The 18,270-nt window shown below is 45.8% G+C and overlaps 1 protein-coding gene across 3 annotated transcripts in view; it reads left to right on the top strand.

Annotated features, from left to right (window-relative positions):
- SYN2 (synapsin II) overlaps nt 1-18,270 on the top strand; it is a 468,511-nt gene that overhangs the window by 29,563 nt on the left and 420,678 nt on the right. The window contains exon 1 of one of the 3 annotated variants that reach the window (XM_005309068.5): nt 8,808-9,568. The exons of 1 other annotated variant lie outside the window; for it this stretch is intronic. In XM_005309068.5, the coding sequence (XP_005309125.2) occupies nt 9,210-9,568 (359 nt within the window). In that variant the 5' untranslated portion in view covers nt 8,808-9,209. Of the gene's footprint in view, nt 1-8,807; nt 9,569-9,693; nt 10,084-18,270 lie in introns of those variants that run through there. One more of the 3 variants, XM_042849574.2, reaches the window with a different exon arrangement.

Raw genomic sequence — 18,270 nt, 5'->3', positions numbered from 1 at the left:
ACATGAGCATATTTTAATGCAGCAATAATATGAACTAATAAATATGAAGAGAGAACATTCAATCAAATTGCAGTCTCCCAAGGGAAGCAGTGGAAACCCACACGGCTTGCAACATTTAAAACTAGACCAGACAAAGTACTAGCAAATGAACTTCAAAGAAAAATTCTGCCCTGAGTGGAATAGACTTTGCCTCTCTCAATCCTGAGACTTTTCCATTCTCCTCTGTTGGAGAAGAGGTAGAAGAATCCAGCCCAGGGAGCCTGTTTTGGTAGTTCATGACTACTCCTAATCCCTTACAGCCTCCCTGGGCTGCTTGTAACTTTCCTTGTTCATCAGCATCTCTCCCTGGACTGTAGGTTCTATTGTTCCTGGTCTGTAGTTCAGGCACCTTGTGCAGCTCCTTCTCAGCCAGACACTGAGGAGCCTCTTTAAATCCTCCACTCCAAGTTTTTCTGTGAAGCATAATCCGGTGGCCAGAGTTATCTGCTCTCTCCTTAGGGCAGGAGTCCATAACCCCTTTTCTTGGAGCCATGCTGTATCTCTGACTGTTATTCCACCTCTCCATAAGACAGGAGTTCCCCCAGCTCCGGCCTTGGAGCTGGGTTCTGATTCAAGCCAGCTAGAAGCCCTCAGTCCATTTCTCCTCCAGTTAGCCCTTTCCCCCCAATCAGCCCTTCTACTTTTAGTCTTGGAGAATTCAGTAGGCAGACCTGCTCCTGTTTATCCTCACTATCAGGGAGAAGGCACAAACATGCTAGTCCCTTTCCCTAGCTCATCCCCAATGGTTGGGTTAGAGGGAAGCCTTACCCCACCCGCTCTGCAATGCTCCTGCTCCTGGCCCTTAAAGGAATAGTAATGGGTTTCCTCTCCCTCAAGTACTACTTACTCACAGGACTGTTTCCTCTTTACCTATATGTGCTGTTTCCCATATCCTTGCCTACATCAGACCTCTCCAACTTTTAATGGGCTATGACTAAAGATGGAAGTGAACTGACCTCTAGGACTTACTACCCTTAAGGGGCAGCCTAACTCCATCACAGGCAGTTAACATTCGTAACGGGACACTTTTAAAATTGTGCAAGCCATTCTAATGATGACTGTGATAAACACCCAGATTAACTTGGATACCTGATGGAATAGCACAATAGTGCTTCCTCATGCGAATTAAATGTTCTTAAATAACTAAATTAAAGAAGATGCTACTAGAGAAAAGCAGCGAAGAAGACAGTGACTAATACATTTTAATTAAGCACCATGTTTGATAACCTAGCATTCTGAGTATTATTCAGAGGAGCTGTTTTAACTATAATGGAAGCCAAAATAGTCAAGCTTAAAGGTAGAAGATTCCTTTCTGAGAAGGGGAGTCTTAAGGAGGGCATAGTGCAGTTAAACTAAAAGAATTAATGGTGTAAATTCTGGATATAGCTTTTACCCTAGCATTTAAGAACATCTGTTTGGTGTGTGACTAAACTAGACTGACTGGTTCTAGTACCTTGGTGGCTGGGTCACAGAAGACGGTGAGTTTGAACATGACATACAGTGCAGACTGGAGAGTGCTGTAAGAGTGTGGAAAAACATCTTGGGGTAGTGTATGACAAGCATATTCCACTGAGACTAAAAGCCCAACTGTATAGAACAATGGTGCATCGCACAATGCTGTATAGTGCAGAAGCATGCGTTATACAGAGACAGCAGGTTCAACACCTATAGGTGTTTCAGATGTCTTTACGCCATATGAGGAGTTACAGTAGAACCTCAAAGATAGAAACACTAGAGTTACAAACTTACCAGTCAACTGAACACCCTGTGGAACCAGAAGTCCTCAATCAGGCAGCAGTGGAGACAAAAAAAAAAAAGGCAAATACTGTACTGCCTTGGGGCTTTAGCCATATGGGGCTGGGCCTGCAGCTGCAGGGTGGGGAGTGTTCAGGGCTCCAGGCTGGAGGGGGCAGGGCTTGGGGCTTCTGACCCTTGGGAGCACCGGAGCTCAGGGCTTTAGACCAACGTGGAGGAGTGCTAGGGCTCTGCTCCCAGTTTCAGCCTTGCGCGGGGTGCTAAGGCTGGCTTCAGCTGCACTGGGGCTTTAGATACAAGGGGAGCACCAGCTTTAACCCCAGCACTCCCCCTGTAGCTAGAGCCCCGGTGTGGCCCCCCCCCGCTGAAGGTGGGAGTGGAGCCCTGGGGAGCCTCAAGCCCCAGCACCCCCTGCGGGGCTGAAGTCCAGAGCCCTGGCACCCCCCCCCCCCAAGGCTGAAACTGGGAGTGGAACTGTGAGGCTAAAGTCACGAGCCCCAGCACTCCACCATTGCTAACGCACTGAGCCCCGGTGCTCCCTGAGCCCCCTGCCTGGGGGTCCTGGCGCCCCGAGGGTCAGAAGACCTGACTCCCCCACACCCGGAACCATAACTCCCTCCCAAACCTGCAGCTGAAGTCCCAACCCCACATTTGGCTGAAGTCCGTAACCTCTTCTTCAGAGTTACAGAACATGTCAGGGTTATGGCCAACCCATTCCCAAAGTGTCCAGAACTCTGAGGGTCTATTGTACATGAAGAGACAGATTTTGAAATGAAAGTATTAGGATGGACGTCAAACTCATTAATGTGGCTGACAAAATAAAAAAAGTGCAAATTTGCTGGTTTGGAAACATGCAGAAGATGAATGAAAGGGACCTGGGGAAGATAGCATGGCAGGGAGAGTATGGTAGGAAAGAGATCCCAAAGGAAGCTGAGGAAGCGATGGATGGATTGTATCAAAGAAGATGGTAAGCAGGTGGACCTTAATGCTGCCATAGCCAGACGAAGATGGCGGATGCTTGCACAATGACGGACTCCAGTTGCTGGGATAATAGGAAGAAGAAGATTTCAGAGGATCTAGTTCTCCTATCAAAAGTGTACATGATAGAACCAAGCATGTAGTACTTTCCAGACATTGTACAATTGAACTTTTTTATAATTATAAAGGACAACATTTCAGGGGTGAAACATGGCTGCCATTAGCCATGACTACAGTCAGAAAATACCTTCCATCTAATCTTATCCAGGTTAGTTTGGTGGGTATGGTGTGGAAAATGCCATAGATCGGAAGCATTTTCATCCATAAGAAGACAAACTATTTTCACACAAGTTTACTAGGTTGGGTGGATCCTATGTCCAAAAAGTTAAGGTTTCATAATTTAACCACTCCGTGACTTACTCACTGATTACATACTGTTTTATACTAACAGATATTGAAGCTTAAATTGCTTCTCACCATTTCTCTATGCTTACCAGAAAATGGCACAGGTGACATGGAGGATAGAATTTTTAGCTTTGTAATTGAAACCTAGTTAACACCAGTAGGTGTGTAAATCATCATATAATCCAGATCACTCTCCCATATATATGTTGACTCAGCAGGGTTAACTGGAATAGAAAGAAGTAAACTATTTTTTTTTTCAATAAAATCTACAAAAGTATACAGGAAGCAGATCTGAATAAAGAGGTGCCATTTTTGCATAGTCACTCTGAAGTAGAACCACACTTTAAATAGAAGTGGAGAGGGATGAAAGTAACACAGAAGACTTACCAGTACGGGGTCCGGCTCCGGCCCCTGGAAGGGATGAGGCCTCAGACGGAAGAGGCAGGGCTGGGTGGGTCAGCATCCCCCCACCAGCCCATCCGCACTACCTGGCCCACGCCGCTCGGGGCTCCAGTGCTACCGCGGCGGCTGGAGCCCCGGGCTCTTTTAAATCGCTGGCCCCAGGGCAGCTGCTCCTTTTGCCCCCCCGTCAGCAGCCGGGAGGGGGCAAAAGGGGCAACAATGTTAAAGCGCTGCCACAGCAGCGCTTTAAAGTCAACTGCGTACAGGCCGGTACCGGCGGCCACTTTTTACCGGTATGCCATACCAGCCCGTACCAGCTTACTTTCACCCGAGTGTAGATATCTTCTCATATAGATATGACTGTATTTTATTAAGATAGCCTACAGCTGTGTATATCTAAATTAAAGTGTAATAGTTTGTACCATACTTACAGAAATTTCTTTTCTCTCACAAAAATATTGTGAACTTTTTTTTTACTTTGACCTCCCTGGTTTCTTCAATAGAGGGGAAGGAGTGTTTGGGTAGTGATTACCACAAGGGTCAAGGAGCTAAAATTCCTGGGGCCTAGTCCACCTATCAGCTGTGTATGTGTAACTCCCATTTAAGTGAATGGGATTTGCACCTGTGCTCTTGTTGGGATAATGAGATCCTGGCATTTCAGTTCTGTTTACCAGTGACTTGCAGTATCTGAACTAATGTAAATCATTTAATCTATGTGCTTCTGTTTATTCATAGATAAAATTACTTTAATATTCCTATTGATAGGGATATAAAATATATCTATAGCACTAATAACTCTTCATCATTTTGATGACAATTCATGGCTAGATTCTGTTAGTCATAAATAGTTGCAAATATCCCACAGCAATGCCTGCCATTGATTGGTGACAGTCAGTGACAGAGACATTGTAACTACATGTTTAGTCTCATAGTTATTTTTCTCTTGTTTAAGCTTCCTATGCTCCAAATGCAAGAAATTAACAAAGGCATTCCTAATATTGTGGTTCTACAGAATAAGTCATGCCTATGTTAATCAATTTCTTCTTCTCTTTAGGATGTATTTAAAATATAGTCACATACTTAAAAATAGCTTTGGAATTAATTTAGTTTTCTCTACTTTATTTTCGATCATTATGTATTAAATGAATATATATAAATGCAGTGATTCGTTATCTGTCCTACACAATATACTGTAATCACTCCACAAATGTATCCAGGCATACTGTAAAAAAGTGTAAATATTTGGAACACTTTATCAAACCCCTAATATGAAAGCAAGCAATATTTATCAAACGTTTACTGTATGTAACCTTTAAACAGCTGTTCCATACAATATAGTATCTGTAATTTTAATAGCAGTGGTACATCCTTATGTACTTATATACATCCCAGACAAAAACTACATTAAGATGGATTTAAGGTTGGCAGTATGGCAAATGTGTTTCAGGGCTGTTGTAATTATCCCAAACGAAGCATTACAAAACTAGGAAATTCAGAGTTAAATTTTGAAGAAATCCAAACTTGTTAAGGTATGGAAATGTGCAGTTATGGCAGCCAAATAACCTTAACTCCGCCCTTTAGTGACAATATACACTGATCTTATGTTTCAGAGTAGCAGCCGTGTTATTCTGTATCTGCAAAAGTACTCCTGTTCTTTTTACTGATCTTATGATTAAGGCATTATCGCACTGTGGCCTCTGCTTAGAAGAAACTGATTTTTAAAGATACATTAGGTTTGTATATGTGTTGGTGTCACTGTGGGGCAGAGTTAAGACTTTCTAGTGGTGCTTGAGGCGGGACACCGAGCAGCCAACTGGTTTTGCTGCTCGGACTCTGTCATTGCTACTGCTGCTTGTGTATAGTGTAGACTGCTTAAGCAAGATGTTGCTTCCTTTGGCTGGAGTGATCTTGGGCCAGGACTATGGCCCCAGTTGTTCTTCCCTCTCTCCAGCCTTAGGATGAGAGTGGCTGCTGCTCAGATAATACGGAGATAGGCATGTTATGAAAGCTTAGATGCACTTTGAGGAAGCTTGAGCTGCTGTTGCCTGTTCTGTGTTTCTTATTATGATAAACAGAGATCCAGTACTCAGGCTGTAAGTCAGGTTCCATTCATAATCACAAATTGACATGAAACAGTTTTAGTTCTCTAACATTTTAAAAGTTTTATTAAAGAAGTAACATCACCACTTCCAGGTGACTAGTACCGTGTATGTTTGGATTACTGGATTACTTAATAAAGTGGCCAATTTACTGGGATGGTTCAAATGCTACTTCTAGTTTAGTTTGCTAGTTTAGCATAAACATGTTGATGTTTATTTAGGTAGTAAATTGCTGGAGGTAGGGACTGCCTTAGGAACTTAGGGGAGGTGCTCCCTGAAATATAATTAACAAATTTCAAAACTGATGGAAAAGTGCTTTCCGGGGCTAGCTCTCCTTCAGCCAAGTCACCCATGGCAGAGAGCACCCCTCCCTCCCTCACAGATAAAGAACAGTTGATCAAGGTGGGATTCTGAGAGTGGTCTGGCTGCACCCACACTACAGTAGCCACTCTATGCATTGTCTATAGCGTGGGTTACACCTGTGGGACTTAGCCCCATTCAGGGCTGCCCACAAAGGGGCCCCAGCCCCATTTGAGAGGGACCCCAAACTGAGTGGCACTGCAATGAGGCATGCAAGGTCAGGGCCGGCTTTAGGAAGTGTGGGGCCCAATTCGAACATTTTCGTGGGGGGGCCTGGCAGGGATGACCAAAAAAAAAAAACATGTAAAAAAAAAGCCTTTAATTTCTTCTATGTATTATTTACTTTCCATAACTATATAAATAATAAAATTATATAGTATGTACATTGCATCATATATGCTTTGATCGGTTATTAATGAGCTCTGTTTCACATGTTTGGGTCCCCGCCACTCCTTGGGGGTGTGCTGGGGTGACCAGATGTCCCGATTTTATAGGGACAGTCCCGATTTTTGGGTCTTTTTCTTATATAGGCTCCTATTACCCACCCACCCCCCGTCCCGATTTTTCACGCTTGCTGCTTGGTCACCCTAGTGCTGTGCACATGTGTGGGTCCCAGCTGCTCCCGGCCCCCCTCAATGAAGCAGGTGTGCAGGGTTACTGCCCTGGGAACTGCAGGGCACCAGTGGACATGAGGCTGGCTGGAGGCAGGGCAGGGGCTGACTGGAAGTAGGGTCTGGCTGCAGGCAGGGCAAGGGGTGTGGGGCTGGCTGGAGATAGGGGTGTGTGGGGCAGGCTGGCTGGCTTCAGGGGCATGGCTGCAGAGGGGTGCGGCAGGGGTTGGCAGGGCTGGAGACAGAGGAGTGCGGGACTGGCTGGCTTCAGGCAGGGGTGTGTGGCAGGGGTTGGCTGGAGACAGGGCAGAGGGTGCAGGGCTGGCTGCAAGCAGGGCAGGGGGTGCAGGACTGGTGCGGGCAGGGGGTGTGTGGGGCTGGCTGGCTTCGGGCAGGGCCGCAGGGGGGTGCGGCAGGGGTTGGCTGGAGACAGGGCAGGGGGGTGCGGCAGGGGTTGGCTGTGGGCAGGGGGTGCAGCAGGGGCTGGCTGTGGGCATGGCAGGGGGTGTGGCAGGGCTGGCTGCGGGCAGGGCAGGGGGTGAGGGACTGTCTGGAGACGGGGCTGATGCGGGCAGGGCATGCAGGGCTGGAGGCAGGGCAGGGGGTGCAGCAGGGGCTGGCTGCGGGCAGGGGGTGCGGGGCTGGCTGGAGACAGGGGCCAGCTGCGAGCAGAGCAGGGCAGGGCAGGGGCTGCGGGGCTGGTGCGGGCAGGAGTGTGTGGGGGGCTGGCTGGCTTTGGGCAGGGCCGCAGGGGGATGCAGCAGTGGTTGGCTGGAGACAGGGCAGGAGGTGCAGCAGGGGCTGGCTGTGGGCAGGGGGTACACGGCTGGCTGCAGGCAGGGTGGGGGACGGGGCTGGTGTGGGCAGGACAGGGGGTGCAGGGCTGGAGGCAGGGCAGGGGGTGCAAAAGGGGCTGGCTGCGGGCAGGGGTGCAGGGCTGGCTGGAGACAGGGGCTGGCTGCGGGCCGGGGGTGCAGCAGAGGTAACTGGAGCCCCGGCCGTTTAAATAACCTCCAAGCCCCCCGCTATCCCAGGGCTCTGGGGCCTATTTAAAGGGCCCGGGGCTTCCCTGATTCTACCACCCCAGCCCTTTAAATAGCCGCGGGAGCCCTGGGGAAGCAGCGGGGCTCCCACACCTATTTAAAGGGCTGGGGCAGTAGAGGCAGCGGGAGTCCCGGACTTTTTAAATAGCCCCCAGAGCCCTACCCCAGGGCTCCAGCAGTGGGCTCTGGTGGCAATTTAAAGGGCCTGGGGCTCCAGTCCCTGCTGGGAGCCCCAGGCCCTTTAAATTGCCCCCTAGGGAAGCTGGGCCACCCCGGTACGCCATACTGGGGCTTGGGCGCGGGGCCCTCTTAGGCGCGGGGCCCTCTTAGGCACAGGGCCCGATTCAGGAGACTCGGTTGAATCAGCCTAAAGCCGGCCCTGTGCAAGGTCATAGCGCCACTCAGGTTTGGCCTGGCAGTCCTTGTGTCATAATCGAGGGACCACTGGGCCAAACCTGAATTGCACTGCCACCCCCACACAAGGTTACAATGTCCAGAGTGGGGAGCCAGGCCCAGCCCTATAGGAGAGAACAGGGCCGGCTCCAGGCACCAGCCTGGCAAGCAGGTGCTTGGGGTGGCCGCTCCGGAGAGGGGCAGCACGTCCAGCTATCTGGCAGCAATTCGGCGGAGGGTCCCTCACTCCCGCTTGGAGCGAGGGACCTCCCATCGAATTGCCGCCGCAGATCGCGATCGCAGGGTTTTTTTTTTTTTCGCTTCTTGAGGTGTCCAAAACCCTGGAGCCGGCCCTGGGAGAGAAGCCACTGCCAGGGGGAGACAGGGGCTGATGTGTGGTGCTGGTGTATGGCTCTCTCCAATCTTGTCCCCCCTCGCAGGGCCTTCCCTCCTGATAATCTTTCTGCAATGGCGGAGGGGCCTCAGTTTCAGATTTGCTCTGGCCCCCCCAAGCTGCCTGTGCAGCCCTGGGCCCACAAGGGAGGTGTTGGCTCTGTGCAGCTGAGCCCTCCTGGCAGAGTAGTGGACCTCCTGTGCAGCGCTGTGTTTCCTATTGGGGCAGGAGGGAAGGCTGTCTCCCCTCCCCCGGGCAGTGTGTGTTGGCGGGGAAGGGCCGCGAGGAACGGTTCGGGGCGGGGGCTGTGCATTGCGGCTGTGGAGCCCACCGAAGCAGCGCAGCGCAGGGGGTTGTGCGGGATGCGGGGCAGAGCCTGGCCCGGAGAAGCCCGCCCTGAGCCAGGCCCCGCTGGGAGCGCTCCTGGGGCCCCTCCGGCGCTGTGAGGCGGGGGCTCTGCAAGGCATTAGCCCAGCCCTGCCTCTGGCCCGCTGCGCGCTCACCGCAGACTAGCCTTGGGCGGCTGCCACCTAGAGACTGGAGGGAGCAGAGGGAGGGAAGCAGCCGCCGGCCCCGCTGCTCTAGCGAAGGCAGAGCCTCCCCTCATTGGGGCTGGAGCCTGCGAGCGAGCGAGCCCGCCTGCACAGCGCAGCGCCCGGGCAGGAGCGCAGCGCGCCGCCCCTCTCCTCCTCGCCGCACTCTCGCCAGCAGCTCCCCGGATCCCGGCCAGATGATGAACTTTCTGCGGCGCAGGCTCTCGGACAGCAGCTTCATCGCCAACCTGCCCAATGGCTACATGACCGACCTGCAGCGGCCGGAGCCCCAGCAGCCGCCGCCTCCCTCTGCCTCCTCTGCGGCTCCTGCCGCCGCCGCCTCCCCGGCCTCCGAGCGCAGGCAGCAGCCGCAGTCGGCGCCACCCCAGCAGCAGCCGCAGCAGTCGGCGGGCAGCAGCTTCTTCAGCTCCCTCTCTAATGCCGTGAAGCAGACGGCAGCCTCGGCCGGCTTGGTGGACGCGGCATCCGCCGCTTCCTCAGCTGCAGCCAAAAAGTTCAAGCTGCTGCTGGTCATTGATGAGCCGCATACGGACTGGTAGGTGCCCCCCTTTCAGCCTCCACACACGTCCCCCTATCCTGCCTCCCTCCCACTGTAATGAGCTCCCCTCTCTCACGGTGTTAATGTCTATAAACAGCCCTTCTCCTTTTTCTTTCCCTGCTTTTAATGGCCAGTTGTTGGGTGGCTCTGGTGCCTGGGAATGCCTGTTTACTTCAGTGGCGAGGGCTCACCTTTGGGTGGGGTGGGAAGCACCCTGCTTTCCAGGGCTGGCTCATGCAGTATTACAGAAGTGCCTGAAACTCACCCGCTTTAGGGTGAGAAGATAGTGTCAGAACCAGTTGTTCTTACAGTTGCAGATGGTCAGTTTGCATTGTCATTGAGCTTGAGACGATGGTTAGCTTTGGAGCTAGCATGTGAGGGACACAACTATTTCATTTCTGTTCTGAACCCTGCCCCCCTTCCCCTTTTTAAAACATTGTCAAATTGGTTGGTGTCTGTAGAAAAATCAATTGTAGTTTTGGAAGATGATTCAAAAGCCATCAAATGCCAAGGTACATAAAAGGGAATTAAAGCAATTTTTTAGAAATGTACTCCATGGAATATATTTACCCTACTAGGGAAGAATATACTTTATACTCTAATGAGATCAACAGTTATTTTCATCTTGTGTAAACGTGGGAATACTCTAGACAGGTAGGAGATATGTCTGATTTGTATGTGACTGTAGTATGAGTGCACTTGTTTTCATGCAGGTCTTCACAATTATGTCGCAGTGTCTAAAATTTGTAGGGCTTGTTTATTGATTAATAACAATACTGATAGCCAACCTAAACATTTTGCCCATCACTGTAGAATTACATAATTAGGGTTTAAGAATTAACTTTTTAGCTCTTGTTGTTGTGTCTGGCTATTTTGCTTCTAGTTTAATCGTAATAAAAAAGTAAGATTGAGAAATTGATATGCTGACCTATTATTTTTTCATGTGTCTAATTATGACCAGTAGTGGTGTTTATAAATCTATGAAAACTCTTTATACTAATTCATGTCAGAACACCATACATGAGGATGATACGTGCCATGATGTATCATGCAGACAGGCCATGTGTTTATTCATTCTGTTTATTAACTTACCTCATGTAATGTGTACAGACATGATGTGTTGTATCGCAGTCAGCATCATAATGACAATATACAGTTTCTGAACACTGCTTATTAATAATGCAGGCTAAAATCAATAAGGTAAGTTTTTTATAATGTGTAGAAATTGTTTTATTAATGGAGTCTAAGTATATGTTTATTTTTAATCAAACAACATTTTTATTTACAGTCAGGATCATATTTCAAAACCAGCAAGATGTTTACATGTTTAAATGGAGGAAAAACCACAAATAGCTTAATGGTTAAATAGTAAATAAAAATCCTATCTTGATACAATATTTGAAATCAATTTTAAAAAACAAATGCATTAAGATTAGAGAGAGAAAAACAATATCCTAAATTTGTGACCAAGAAAATTGAATTATATGCTTTAAATGTTAGGCAAAAAATGGTTTTATCTGTTGGGTTGAAGCAAACCAGTATGCCCAATCAGAGCAGTTACTTAACCTTCCATGGACACAACTCATTGTCTTGTCCTCCGAAGTTATAAATAGGGGATCTTTTTTTTTTGTATTAGGTTTCAAGAAAAATAAATAAAGTATTTCCACAGTGTACAAATCCCAATTTCAAAAATCAAATATCCATAAATTGCTTGTCCAGTAAAGTCAGTCCCTGGTGAGGCCTTTCCATACATATCAGCATCAGCCTGTGCATTTGTAATGATGAGGTTGTCCAGGTTAATGTACAGGCATTGTAATTTCAGCAGGTTTATAGTGCAATAACAGTTAACTGAATCTGTCTTTACCAAGACTTGCTAGTGCTGATAAACTCTGTTTTGTGAATGTATGTTGGGTATGACTGCTTGTGCATCACTGTTAGGAGAGCAGATGTGTTCACAAGTGTACATATTTCTGTTCGTGCCTGTTTATTTCACTCTGCCTTTCAGTGGAAACAATACATGGGACTTCTGGAAAGAACAGTTTAGAGTCAGTTTGGTGGTGGTTTTTTAAATTCTATTTGGCCTAGCTTTTCCTCCTGCCCCCCCACCCCAAGAAATAGCCATTTTGTAATTACAGCCTTTTAAATAACTGCCTAAATGTAAATACATTTCCAAAGTAAATAAGTATTAGTGGCTTTGTACCTTTTAAAATTATGGAAATCCATGTAGATATTTGTTGAACTGCCATATAATTTGACTAGCAGGAAGAAAAACAGGATATACATGATGAATGCTAACCTGAATAAATATTTCAACTTGCTCTCGAAATAGATGAATTAATGCATGCTATTCTGTTCCATAATCATGATCTGTTAGCTAGACCCTGTGTTGTATGATGCAAAGACATGCAGTTTGACAAAATAGAGATATATAGAACTACTGTCAAATGACACAGGAAAAAGATCATGTTCTGAGACAGACAATTAGCTATTTGAGAAATAAGTTGAGTTGTTTAGGGTTTATCCTGAATTTTAGGCTGGTATATAAATACAGGTTAGTTTAATATGAGAGAACAACTTGGAAAGCTGCTTTTAACATGTTGAGTTACACTGTCCTTATTATATAGCTTGAACGTGCATAACTGTATTTGGGTTATAGCCTTTATAGAAACGTAGGAAATGCCAGAGTGGATTAGATCTGGCATAATGGCCAGAACCAGATGCTTCAGAGGAAGGTATAAGAACCTCATAAAAGGTAAATAGGATTCCTCTTTCCCCTTCCCTACCACATAGATCTTATCCTGGTCTCTCTTTCTGCAAAAGCTCTGAGATGGGGTGACGTACTGTACACAGCACCCAAATGAGGCCACACGATGGATTTATATAAAGGCATTATAATATTCTCTGTATTATTCTCCATTCCATTCCTTTTATTTGCCTTTTTTGTACCACATCTACATGTTGAGGGGAGAGATCTACAGTGATGCCCAGGTCCCTTTCCTGAGTTCATACAGCTAATTTAGAACCCTATAAGATGTATGCGTGTAACACAGTAATAAGTAATTGGTTGTAAAAAGATTCAGATTTATAGTTATACAGATGTTTTGAGATCTGAGGAGGAAATAAATGCTTATTATTATAATTAATGGTATTAAATCCAGTGTTTTACAAAGGAAGCTACCAATATCACTTTTTAGAGATGGAGGAGACTGAGAGGTGAAATGACTTGCCCAAGGTCACACGGTTAGTGGCAGAGCTGCTAATAAAACCTAGATCTCTTGACGTCTAGTCCAGGTTCCTAAATACTGGATTACCGTATCCTAAATCATCTGTCATGTATCTATTTCTTTACAAATTTATATCACTTGGGATACTTGGGGAAATAACTTTTTTAGTTTTCTGTGTAGAATATACTGCATGTGTATCAGAGGTGTTGGTGGAGGGAGGTGCATAAAACATTTTATAAAGTCTAATCCTGTAGTTCTTTCTTGGACAAAATTCCATTGAATTCCGTGATAATTTTGCATGAGTAAAGCATGGAGGAAAAGGTGCATGGTACTTACAAGAGCACAGCTTGAGTGGTTTATGTCATCAGTATCCTGAGATGTCTAGCTGTATTCATAGCTTGTCTGCTGGCTTTTCTGCAACGGAAGGATATTGTAGGACCTTCAGTGAAAGAAATACTTCCATTATAGTCATCTATATCCTCTTCATCTGTCTTTCAACATTAAGTATAAATGTAAAGAGTTTCTTAGAGCAACACAAAAGGAAAATAAAGGGGCCGTGTTCTACTTATAACTATTTCAATTCAGTTATGAGCAGCTAATTTTTGGCTGAAGAAATTGTGCAGCTCAGTTTGTTACCTTGAGTTAATTTGTATACGCTATCTTATTGGTTAAAATGCTGTTCAATTTGTTTTGGAGTTTTCTTTACTCTTAAAAGTCACTTCATTACTGAGACCATTCATCCATGAAAGATGGTCCCCCAGACTGCTTCATTATTGTGAAATATGACTTCTCTCTTTTTTTTTTTTAGTAAGTGGCCATGGGAATTTTTTTTTGTCTTTTAAATATGTCCATGGTATGAATTTTCCAAAAGTGTATACGGATGGTCCCTCCAGTTTTCCATCTTTTACGCACTCATTCTCTCTTCTGAAATCCTTTCCTCTGTACATTAATCTAAGAAAAAACAAGACAGATAACTAATCTGTAACATATAAGTTTACTAACTGGTACCCCCCTGGGAGAACTCTAATTGAGGCTATTTCAAAGCTTCTTCCCATGTTGCATACCTTTTGTACACACTTAAGAATGGGAAGTTATGGACAGGGCCTTGTATATTTTGCATGTGTGGAAATTCAAAATCAGAAGCTTCTCATTCTGATTATTATGAAGAAAATATTGGAACAATGTGAATGTATGCATAGGAAATTGTCAGTTGGAGAAGTACCATTGGAGATAAAGAAGAAGAAAGTGGAAGGAAATCTACAATTTATGAGAAAAAACGATGAAAGAAGCACTGTTTTTAGGATTTAATATAGCTTAGTATCATTGCAGCTCTAGTATTTTTTCCCCCAAAGTGCTTAGCACAAAACACACAGCAAAAGAATGTGATGGATTATTTACGTATAACAGAAGATATTTTTTCCCTTTTAAATTTAAAATAAAACCAGAAAGGAAAGGCACTTACATTACAACTGTCTTCTGATGCACTCTAGGTGCATGCTATAAGTGACCCATCTGATGCCCTAGCTCAGTGTTTCCCAAACTTGGGACGCTGCTTGTGTAGGGAAAGCCCCTGGCAGGCCGGGCTGGTTTGTTTACCTGCCGCGTCTGCAGGTCCGGCCGATCGCAGCTCCCACTGGCTGAGGTTCGCTGCTCCAGGCCAATGGGAGCTGCTGGAAGTGGCACGGGCCAAGTGATGTGCTGGCTGATATCATGGCAAAGGGGAGTTCTAAGGAGGGATTTGAAGGAGAACAATGATGTGGCTTTGTGAATGTTTACAGGAAGCTTCTCCCAAGCATGAGGGTCAGCATGAGAGAAAGCACAAAGGTGCTTGTTTGAAAAGTTAAGTGGGCAATGGAGGCTGCCCTGATGGGAGTTGGGAGTAGACATTTCAGTAATGAATGATAGATTTTAGGTGGTGGGAGGTAAGTTGTGAAGGCCTTGAAAGTGAAGACAAGCAGCTTATGTTTGGTGTGATAGAGAATGGGGACCCAGTGGAAGGCTGGAAAGTGACAGGCTAGGAACCTTTTCTTTGCAGCAATGTTCTTAATGGATATGAGTGGGGCAAGATTGCATATGTCAAGGCTAGAGAAAAGGCTGTTGCAATAATAATAGAGATGTGAGATGAGGATGGGTAGGAAAGGCCATATCTCAGAGATGTCTTGTAGTAAGAATCTGCGAGACATAGACATAGCTTGGATGTGAAGACCTAGAGAGAGGCCAGAGTAAAAAAAGACTCCTAAGTTATGGGCCTGATTGTCAATCAGGGTGGTGATACTCCCCAATGACCAAGAAAGGAGATAATGTGCAGGGCTTGTGGAGGAAGATTAAGAAATCTGTTTCAGCCATGTTAAGCTTGAGCTGATGGCTAGGTATCCAGAAGGAGATGTCAGAGAGACAGGTCAAGACTTTAGTTTGGACAGGAGACAGGTCTGGAGTAGAGAGTTAGATCTGTGTGTCATCCGCGTAGAGATGACAAATGAATTTGTGTTTGTGGATCAGATTACTCAGATGAGGTGTAGCGGGAGAAGGGAAAGGGCCAAGGAACTCTGTGAAACTCCCACAGAAAGTTGGTGGGAGGATGATAAGGATCATCCAAAAGACACATTGAAGGAGTGATTCCACAGGTAAGGGGAAAACCAGCAGAGAACAGAATAATTGAAGCCACAGCCCAGCCAGAGCAGGTGCTCCCAGTTGAGCCAGTTAAGGAGGTGGGGCTGCACATGGGCTGTAAAGTGTCACAGAAAGTTTCAGTGAGGGCAGAGCTAGCAGGGGACTGCAAAGTGAAGCTGTAAGGAGAGAGCGCCCTCTGCAGTGATCCCTGAGGAAGGTACAGTATGGCAGGGAGGAGTGGCTGTGCCCAGCTTCAGGCTGGGTGCAAGATTTCTTATTTTGTTTCTGGGAACTTTTGTGAATTTGACAAAAAAAAAACCATAGACCTCCCAAAAGGGCAGTCATTGAAAGTGTGATTGTGTAGAGTTCAAGGAGCCCTTAAGAAGGGGAAAACAGAGGCAGAGGCACACCTGGTCACAAGGGGGCACTTGGGTGGTGGCCACTGTGTTACTCAACAAATGACAATGTTTCAAGAAGAGGAGCATTTTTTGACTGATTTGAAGGTGAGAATCAAGTTCTAGTTCTGAGATTTGGCTAGAAAGAAGAATGTCCGTGGTCCTGTTGGCTTCAGTGGAACTATTCACATGAGTAAATGTGACAGGGCCGCCTTGTTTCCTGCCTCTGCTCCAGCTCATGAACTTCTCAGAGACCCTTGTGCTAGTCAAACACCTTGTGTAGTTTGTTTACAATGTGGGTTCCCACTACCTTCAGACTATATAGAGCTCTGCTTCAACAGTCCTAGGGAGCCCTAAGCTCCTGTAACAAACAGGGAAGGGTAATCTCTCTCATCTCATCTCATCCCCCTCTTTCTCCCTTTCTATTTCCTCCTTGTGCCTTTTTGTAGCCTCTGCCTAATGGCTTAATTAGCCTTTCAGCTCTCCTCCACCCACAAATTAGGCACAGCTCTGTTTAACTAGCTCCGTTCTGCATTGTGTGATTGGACCTGCTGTGACCAGAGTGCTGGCTCAGTCACAGTAAGTTTTAGGGAAACAAGATGGGAGAAGTAATATCTTTTATTGGATGGCCCAGCAATAGATATTACCTCACCCGCCTTGTCTCTCTAATATCCTGCGACTGACACAGCTACAACTACACTGCCTACATGAGTAAGTCTTGGCACAGTTAGGCCCTTAATCTTTTCGGTGTCTGCAGTACATTTAGAATTTTAAAATATTGTATATGAAGTTACAAATTAGTGTCAAGAACTGCAATATTCATTGCACCCACTATGAACTTCTAATTTACATGTTAACTGAGCCCTCTTTCAGAAGGCGTTATTTGGATTTCCTTAGCAATACATAGGTTGGGAAGGGGATGTAGAGTTCTCTGTATCTTGTTGGAAAGTAAATCTGAGAGAAAGGAGAGTACTTACTGCAAGGATATTTTGTAGGAAGGTCTGTAGCTCTAAGGTTCAGCATGTAGATACATTTAGCTGTATTGACTTTGGAAATGAATATAAGAAGAAGCCATCTAACCATCAACGTATATTTTTTGAGACCAGAGCAGAAGGAAATAATTGCATATTCCCCTATCTTCAAACAGGAGAATGTTTGTTAATATAAAACTGCTGTGCCCTTTGTGACAGAGTCTCCCATCTCAAAGATCACAAGTGAGGTGGCTTAGATTTAGCTAACCAGTCTGTAGATGGACAACACATTCCCTGCATCCCACTGATATCTGATGAAGAGAAATATCATAGCATGTACCCTCTCACGCTAAAGTTTTATTTCAGATGATAGTCTACTCCTGCTGCAGATGAGCTTGATAAGAAGCTTCATTTGTATACTGAACAACATCGGTTTTAGGATCAATCCTGGAGGGATGTCCTAATTCAAATGCTTTGGCACAACTATCCATCACCATTGATTGCTGGTGTAACTGCCCTCCATTAGTTTGAGTAAAGTCCCCGGGAACCATGTTCCTAATATACTGCAGTGGAGTAATGTGGTTTATAAAACCTTATGCTAGGCCAACACGGGGGTTCAGAGAATTAATCAGCCCTGCTCACAGCACTTGCTCTCAAACCTGCACAGGGGCCCTCCAGCTGCAATCAAAACACAAGGAAATGAAAGGGAAGGAGGCATGCATAGCAGAGGCTGCCACAAATGGAGAGGGAACACATCTCTTCACAGGCTGAAAATAACCTACAGTCAGGCACCCAGACATAGCAATGTGGGATCACTGGAAGAAGGAAGAGCCTATTCCAAATTATGTGTACACTCATGAGGGAGAGACCACTCTGAGGGGGATGGAAGGCCTAGATTATGGACTAAGTGTTTTGTGTTCTCTTTCTGAATTGCCTCCACACTGGTCACTACTTGTGTGCAAGAGCACACTTTTTCTTTGACTGTGTAATAGTTGATGCCTGTGTGAAGAAACCTGCAAGCCTTTTACTTTCATTACCTAGTTAGTGTTTCAATTTTGGACACTGGGGTGACCACCTGATGTGGTGCCCAATCTGACACATTATCTGGCAATTAAAAATAACCAAAATATAATCCTGCAAGAGATCTTATGTTTGTCCAGACTTCTGTCATGGTACAATTATTTGACGTTTTTAAAATAAATCGCAAAATAGAATATTTTACACAGATTTTCATTTCTACTGGATACACACTTCTAAAAACAGTAGACTGCTTTTAATGGGGGGAGGAGGGGCATCTATGTCCCAAATACTGACCATGTGAGGAATTAAAAATGCTACAGAATGTTGTAGCACTTTTCAGATAGTCTAGTGTGTATGATGCTAATTGGAAACTTGGAAATTTTGTAGCTATTTTGTCATGCTTAGAATCCGATTATATGAACCTCCCTGATTAATGTATTTGTCTCCAGAAAGGCCTAGGACAGTGATTCTCAACCATG

The sequence above is a fragment of the Chrysemys picta genome, chromosome 7 (genome assembly GCF_011386835.1).
Source record: "Chrysemys picta bellii isolate R12L10 chromosome 7, ASM1138683v2, whole genome shotgun sequence".
NCBI lineage: Eukaryota > Metazoa > Chordata > Testudines > Emydidae > Chrysemys > Chrysemys picta.
The sequence above is the reverse complement of the archived record's forward strand: the minus strand, read 5'-3'. Positions and strand labels throughout refer to the sequence as shown.